This window comes from Argiope bruennichi, chromosome X1 (assembly GCF_947563725.1).
Source record: "Argiope bruennichi chromosome X1, qqArgBrue1.1, whole genome shotgun sequence".
Classification (NCBI taxonomy): Eukaryota; Metazoa; Arthropoda; class Arachnida; order Araneae; family Araneidae; genus Argiope; species Argiope bruennichi.
Genome location: NC_079162.1, coordinates 82,973,676 through 82,982,249, shown reverse-complemented (window position 1 = coordinate 82,982,249; position 8,574 = coordinate 82,973,676). Strand labels below are relative to the sequence as shown.

The 8,574-nt window shown below is 28.0% G+C and overlaps 1 protein-coding gene across 1 annotated transcript; it reads right to left on the bottom strand.

The window, feature by feature from the left end:
* Positions 1-271: 271 nt before the first annotated feature.
* On the bottom strand, positions 272-7,139 carry LOC129959308 (uncharacterized). The gene is made up of 3 exons (XM_056072125.1): positions 7,115-7,139; positions 6,232-6,462; positions 272-450 (listed from the first exon to the last, which is right to left on the bottom strand). Exons 1-3 carry the CDS (start codon positions 7,137-7,139, stop codon positions 272-274), a joined length of 435 nt encoding a protein of 144 aa, XP_055928100.1.
* Positions 7,140-8,574: the final 1,435 nt, after the last annotated feature.

Sequence of the window (8,574 nt, the reverse complement as noted above, 5' to 3'; positions counted from 1 at the left end):
TGTTTAAAAATTAAATTTTTATTCATTTATATTTTGAATTGGAAAAAATTTCGAATAAGTTAATTTAGAATATGTGTTTTGTTTGTGCATAAAAAATGTATAACTTCATTTTTGTATGGATTAGGTGTAGGTGCTGGTCTGGAGGGAGCTGAAATGAATCTTTCTTGGATTTGGACTGGATTTAGAGGTGCTGCAACTTGCACGTAGGAGATCCTTTGAGGTTGGATAGATTTAATTGTTGGGTTAATAGCTTGGTATTCTTTCCATTCGGCTAGGTGTCCAGGAGAGTTGCAGTTAATACAGGTAGGGTTGTTGATTTTCTCTTGGATGGGGCATTCTCTTGTCGGGTGGCTTCCTTCACACTTGATGCATCTGGGCTTCGCATGACAGTTTCTAGCTGAGTGCTGAAATCTGGAACAGTTGTAGCAGATCGTGGCCGTAGGTTTATTTCTGTAGAGATTTTTAACTTTCACCATTTGAATAAATATTTTTACTATTGATATTTTCAATGATTCTGATAAAAATATTTATATTCAAATATTTTTTTCCCGACAATCCGACGGGAAATAGAAAAAAAAAAAAAAAAAAAAAATGCATATTTTAGTTTATTATTTTCCGCTTGTTACAATTTATTGTCTTTGGTAAATGTGCATTTTATTTTTATAAATCTTTCAGCTCAGTTTTAAATTCTTATAAATGCATTTTTTTATTCATAATTTTTTTTATAATTAATATAGACTTCTGAAGTAATTATGAGTAATTTGCCACTAGGTTTCGGGCGTAAGAATAAAAAATTTGTCAATTATTTCACATTAACAATTCAAATTTATACTGATAGCTTATTTTTTAATTGATTCTTTTTATTTTGCACTTTTGTGTATTTAGAAAGAGATAATTCAAACACATTTAATCAAAATATTATCACCATCACCAAAATATTGTCAAAATTTAAGTGATTAAATTTTAATTAATATGGGATTAAATTTTTTATAATCGATTGCCCATTTAAAGAAACCTGGGTGAACTGAGCTTCTTTTTTTTAAAATACAAATCTTAAACTAGGAAGTCAAATTGCTTATCAGTGACTTTTTATAAATTATTAGTTTCGGAATAACAATAATTTAAACGACCTATTTATTCTCAATAGTTAAACAACGGTATTTTGAATGAACTCTTTATAAAGAAACCGACGTTGCATAATTTGAACCTAATCGAAACATGCTTATTTTTTAGGTACTGAATCACTCAGTTGCAGCTGCCTTAAATTTGCGTCTGCTAATAGTAGTTGAGAACATTAAGCTTTTTCATCTCAACTTTTATATGCGAAGTTTTTATTTATATTTAAGAAGATTCTTTACTCGATTGAAAGAACTTCATATAGAATTTTGCATTATAGAATTTATATTATAGATAAAAATGCTATTTTTTCATTCTTTTGTTAATTGCAATGTTTGTTTAATAAAGTTATATAACATTTTTTGATAATTTCATTTGAGTGTTGGTATTATTTTGAATATGGAATGCTTTAAGATTAATTAAAGAAATGTAATTTGATTTCAAGGTAGCAAAAATATTTACCTTCAGAAATGGTTTATAACACTTTTTAAAATTTAAATAAGAGTGAGCATAAATTTATTAAAGGCTAATTATTATGGAATTTAAAAAATGTTCCGAGAGTTAGTGTTGAATCCCTTGATTAAGCACTCTTTACTTATACGATTGGATATTTTTGAAATTAAAAACAATATTATGTGATAGAAATATCAAACAAATCACATTTTATATTTATATCTTTTATTATTATACTGTGTGCAGTCTCATGTTGTAACTTACCTCAATTTGTTTTATACAAATTCTTTTAAACTATCTTTGAAATCAAATTTTGTCACATTATATATTCATTGGCCATGATAGCTAGAAAGTTCAGCCATTCTTGAATTATCGACAAACTATAACAGTTTTTCAGCAGCTTTAGTTTCTTAAAACTTCTTGCATTTCTGACCTTTAAGCATTTGTAAATTTTCAACACAGCCATTAAATTCGGGGAAGTTGGTTGTACCATATTACCATAAATCAGTTCATAAAAATTCTTTGCAGGTAATATTTTTTCTTCGTTTATTTCTAGAAGTTGTGACATGTAGAATTTAAAATACACCATCTCATTACTAAATTCAGATTTGATATTCTATGAACAATGTTCTTTAAATTTTTAAGTAGCTTCTTAATTTCGATGTTCGTTCTTTTTGGAAAATTAACCAAATATCCAAATATTGAATAAAATTTACATACACTTCAAAACGCCACGAGCATATCTGACAATTTTGTTATGACACTTAGTTTTCCCTTTTATCTACGTACAAGATCTTCCGTACCACAGTCTCCGTAAGGGTCCCCCCCTCCCCTATTTGCCTTTATCTCATAATTATCAAGCCTTTCTAGTAATATAAATACACCGGTACAAGTTTTGCCACTTTTCATTACATCATGAATTTTCCAATTAGAAATAGAAAAGAAATTTATTCTTTACCTGTATATCGACCACTTTTAAAGACTGATCAAAACTGAATCATGAAATAAAATTTAAAAAAACTGTGCGCATTTTCATAAAAATCCATGATTGCAGCAATATAGAAATACTGAAATTATTATTTAAAAATTTGATTAATCTGCTTACATGGTTATGCCAAACTCTACAGCGTCAATTTAAATAGAACATTTAAAACTGATTACCCTTATAGAGGAAAACTAGCATCAACATGTTATTTGGACTATAGCTTTAATACCGCATAATTTAGAAGATATATTTATATATATAGCAAATTGCAAATATTTCCAGACTTCGAAATTTTAGATAAGTTAACAAAGCTTTCACTTGCAAAATTTTAAATAATATAATTGAAAAGCGTAACATTTCATGCCAATTTAAGGTTATTACTGCCTTATTGGCAATCTATTTTACTCTGGATATTAAACTAATAACAAATTTTTTTAAAATAATCATTTTTAAAAGACTCACTGGAATTTTATTAGAAAGGGAAAGAGTTAATGCGTATCAAATATATGATTAAGGAATAAATATTTCGCTGATTTATTCCAACCCCATATTCATTGTTTTAATGGTCATGTGGGGAAGAGTAAAATTCTATTACTTCTGGCAATCAAAACTGTTATAACATATCTCGCCACAAATAGAAAACTTCTTTGAAATCTAACTCAAACTGAATTTTATTTCTTATTATAAATTTCACGACAATCAAATAAAACGAATGTTCTTTTTATTTTATCATGAGCATTTATTAATAGTTTATATTTACTGAACTTTCTTAAAAAATAGTTAAAAAATAAAAGTTTTTTAAATAGACATTTAATATAACAAAGGGTAATATAATAAAATAAGAATTTTGCTCTCCTTTTTAAAGCAGTTCTAACTGTACAAGATTCTAACTGTGCAGTATTTTTCAACGTCTCGCAACTACTTTGAAAAAAATCGTCTTCGTTCTTTACCACTTTTTGACCAATGGGAATTGAAGGGATAGAAATGATATAAAGACAACTGCATTTTTCTCGGAAATAAATTTATGAGGATCAGCCTACTTTAACCCCCTTTTTCACAGATGTGGAGGTATTATCAAATTACAAGACTCGTCCAGCTAGTAAATGCGTCCCAGTGTTGAACATAGAGTTGAAATCAGCTCTATGGTGTAGAAAGAAGAAATCGCTCATGTTGCAATAGCTTCGTTTACTGCCAATGCTTTTGAGTATTGCTAAAAAGATTTTGTTCACGACGTGCGCACATTTTACAAAGGAAGACGAACACACAGGAAAGTCAGAACAATATATATATATATATATTTTTCTCTCTCTCTCCATATATATATATATATATATATATTAGCCTTCCTTTTCAAAGATGCGATATTTTTTTGAAACATTCAGCCTATTTTCAACGATAACAAAAGAACAAAATCGAAAAAGAGTCTAAAAAATTCCAAAGCAATTATTTATTTATTTATTTTCGAGGAATGAGCTACTTGCGTTAAATCATAAGAGTGTGACAATTCTTCGATTTCCCGAAACAATCTACAATTTGAATAGTGTAAATATTAACGCGTCATACATAACATAAACTTGTTACTCACAACCTGCATTGATTATAACACGTATCTACATTTAATAGTTTAAAATTTCTAGAATTAAGATGTTTCATCGTTTAAATGTAATTCACTAGACTTAAAAGCATGCCAAACTTTTTCTCCCTGAATCTAAATACTATTTGAAGAGAAAAAAAAGAGGAAGTAAAAAAATTCATAATCTAGTATGAGGGAGAAAAAAAATTAACGTATTAAAAAGTAGTGCAACAGAAAAAAAGGTTAAATCAGTGGCTTTAATTGTCAACTCTTTGGCTTTTATAAATGTTAGTATTCCCATAACTGAGTTCACTTTAATAAGAACTCCACTATTTAGCTGACAGTAATTATTTCTCTATTGAAAAATAAATAATACCATTCACATGATTTTTGTTTCAAAATAATAAAATTTCCGCAACTTTTTTCGTAATATATATTTTGATGAAACCTATGGCATGAAGTATATTTCTTAATTTCTTTTCTTTCTGTATAGGGAATAAATCCAAAGAATAATTCCTCAGGAGTTTTTTTTTTTTTTTTCTTTTTTTTGTCAGTGTGTTTTCAAAAACTTTCAACTGGGAGAATTCGAATAGTTATATATTCCTTATTTACTATGGAAAGTTTTTAATAAGAATTCATGATGCTTTCTTTCACTTAAAAATAGGAAATTAATTTAAAAAAATGGCAAGTAACAAAATTAAAATTATCATTTTCTAAAAATTTACATATACAGAAAGCGATAGAAGGAATTATCTTTGAATAATTCAAAAATGACAGTAAATAAATATTTATAATAGCTGATAAAAATTATATTTTTAATTTTTAAAAACTGCATTTGTTTATCTCTACACTTTAAAATTGTGTACAGAAGTTGGTATCTTCAAAAATTTAGCGAAATGAAAAAGTCGTGAGAATAAAACCCTTTAGAAATATAGATGACAGGAAACGAAAATGCACAGAAATTTCTACAAAACTAAGTCATCCCCTCGAACTAAGGTCCAGAGTGAGGTCAATATCACAACCTTTTGTCGGTGCCGGGAATGGCATTGGCATTTCTTGTAAAAGGGAGGTTCTTTTTTTTCTTTTTTTTTTTCTCCTTCTTTATCTTATGTTACCTGAGAATTGTTGACTTGTGAGTCAATTAGCTAATGAAAAGAAAAGATAGATATCAAAGATCTCCTAACAAATTTGAAGTAAATAAATTATAAGAGAAATATTCTGAAATTTGACAGAAAGTTCATTGTAATTATAATGCATTCGAGTACACTATCCTTGTAAATCAAATAAATAAAACACAAATGCTCATTTGTTTTTGAAAAAAAGCATTTAGATCTTCCCGGTATGCTATATCTCCCTCAGTTGTTAATAATATTCAAATCGTGTAATTTTGCTAATCATATTGCAATTTATTTGGAACAAATGGTTTTAATATTTCGGGTTTCTTTTCAATATTTTATATCTTTTAATACCTTAGAAATTTCCCGATTATCACTACTTGTGAAATTATTTATTTATTTATTTTCATTCATAGTTATTTCCCCCTATGTTTCGTTTGACTCTTCATTTTCATTAAGTATCTTTTTTCTTTTCTTTTTTTTTTCTGAGTAAAAGAGGGGAGAAGATCGTGTGCAAGTCTTCAACGAAAAAAATTACTACCGATTCAACCTTACTATATAGATTTTGAGCCCCCCCCCCCCCAGATGTCATGAGGCAACCGCCTCCAACGCCTGTGCGGAAATCCGTCATTAGAGACGTAAGTTTTTTGGGTGTCACTTAAATTTTTAGAATAAAATGATATCGGTTTACAATCATCGTCTTCATATTGCTGTAAAAGAATAGATCCAACTGAAAAATTTGAAGCGTTTTTACATAAAAGATAGATATTGATTAGGAAAGGTTGATAAAGCAGCTCTGACTACATCTCCCTTGCATTTTTCAAATGGCTTCTTTGCTTCTTCTGTGCGTGTAATTTTCCTTTAAAGTGATATTTCATTTGTCCAATTTTTCTTCCGATTTTTTTTCTTGCACTTTTTAAATAAAGCTTGGGTATTCGCTGCATCTTTCAAGTACCCTTTATAAAAATTAACCATTCCTGAAAATTTACGAAGTTTATGAAGATTTTCATTAAGTTTATCATCCATTATGGCCTGCACTTTTTCTGGAATAGGTTTTGAGTCATTTGGTGTTATGAAATATCCCAAGAATTCTAATACGTTCACTCCCATTACTGATTTCCATAGGCTGATGCGTAGGCCATACTGTTGAATTCTATTAAATACTTCCGTAAGATGTTTCTTATGCTGCTCCACATTTCTGACGCTATTAGAATGCAAACCTAATACGGGAAAGGAAAATCTAATGGAATGAAAACTTTATTAATGAATATTTGAAAAATGGAGGGAGCTTTTCTTAAACCAAAACTCGTAACGATAAATTCTAAAAGTCCAAATGATGTTATTACAGGGGCTCCCTTGTCCGTAACTGAGTAACCCCTCCCCTTTCCCATTCGCTAGAAAATAAGTTTTGCGATTCTCTTCTCAGATCCCGCTTCCAAGAAACCTCTACTGGCGAATGCAGCACTGCAAATCAGACATTCTCATAATATTGCAAATATAAACCCTGTAACAATGATTTTTCACTGACAATTTTTCAATCTCCAATAAGTATCATCAGTACATGGCACGTAAGAACATTTTTTTGTACAACCAGTTTATCATTTTTAAATTATTAATTTTCTGAAAAATTCATATTGCCCTCTATGGTGGGAAATTTTATGCACTAAGAATATATTTTGGATGTGGCTTTGGGGGTGAAATTTTGTAAATTCAGATAAAAATATTGTTCTTTAGAAAATATAAGTGTAAACATTAATCCGATTTGATTTAAAATTCGCATATTTTACTAAAATAAAGAATAAATTATCAAAATAACCAGCATTTTTAAATGAATTTAAGATGATCGAATTAAAGTTCAAATAGCTTTCTAACTTGCAGCAATCTTCATGAGTCCCATCTTTGTAATTTCCAAAGTTTAGATATCTGCAGCATTGAAAGCCAAAAAATCACTTTTTTGTTATTTCCACTCTCGTGAATTTAAGGTAAAAAAATTTCCCCCTTCTTTTTGCCCCAATACTTTCTTCGCTTTATACACCGTTGGTATTCAGTATCGACTAAACTGTATATTCGTTTATCGATTAATTTGTACTTTTTAAAGATGGTTTGTAAATTTTTAATGTAATCTTTGACTTCCTTTTATTTAAAATTATTGACACGGTCACTTCTTGGTATTGCTATTTTTTTAATGATATAAACAGAATACTTTTACGAAACAACATCAACCAAATCAAACCCGCTTTTTTTGTCGATTTATTGTAGTCAGTTTGAGTTGATTGTGTTCAGCAATATATATTGTATACCAGCTTTCGAAAGCCAACAAAATATCTTGGCTGGCTATTGTTCAGAGTTGATCTCGAACATACAAAATAGAATTATTATTATCGATGCCGAACAATTTTTGAGTAGCGTATTTCTAAAATTAGATTTTTTAAGTACTAATATTTTTCTACTTATTAATATACACATATAAAATTAAAACTAAATATTTGGTACATTTGTTTGGACAGACCTTGAAGAACATGCTTCATAAATAAATAAAGTATATGAAAAAAATTTAAATACACAAAGTTTTGTTATTTTAACAAATGTTAATACTGTTTCTATACCTATATAAGGCTTATTAAAATTTAAGTACACTTCTAATATATTATGATAGAATTTTAAAACTATATATTTACTTTTCTTCAATTTAAAGATTTTAAATCTATTTCTTTATTGCAAATAATTTTCCTATCAATCTTTCATTGCTTTCTATCCTGAAACCACAACAAAGCGAAATAGATAATTTAGTAAAATGCTTACAATGCTATAAGGTGTCCTACAAAAATTTACAGACCCTCGGATTATCAGAAAGGTACTTTGACAAAAAATTTTAAGCTTTAAATGCAATTCTCTGGAACAAGGTGGTAGAGGGCATCTAATTGCTAGATATCTTCAAATTCATAAATCAATTACTAACTAATAAATTACTAATTAATAAATCAATTACTAAATAATGTGAAATTTAAAATTAATTTGTGTGTTATAAAAATTCCAATTCATTTAATGTGTATTTTTCAAATTTTGCTCATAATTGCTATGAAAAGAAAAAAAATTATAATAAAGATTTAGTGATGGAATACCTAAATATTGAATTTCTTAACTAATTAAGAATCAAGTTTCCATATATGGGAAAAATTATTTTGTTTTAACTGCCTCTAATCATTTGAATGAAAATATTATACATTTTTAATCTTCCTTTCAAATACAAATAACAATTATTAATTAAAATTTCTATCTTTTATTAATTATAAAAATTAGGTTTCAGCAGTTTTTAAAAATTGTCTTGTGCA

Coding starts and splice junctions, on each gene's coding strand:
- LOC129959308 (XM_056072125.1), bottom strand. CDS start 7,139: ATGGGACTCATGAAGATTGCTGCAA. Junction 6,463..7,114: donor ACTCATGAAGATTGCTGCAA/GTTAGAAAGCTA, acceptor TTCCCGTATTAG/GTTTGCATTCTAATAGCGTC. Junction 451..6,231: donor TGAAAATCTTCATAAACTTC/GTAAATTTTCAG, acceptor AAATCTCTACAG/AAATAAACCTACGGCCACGA.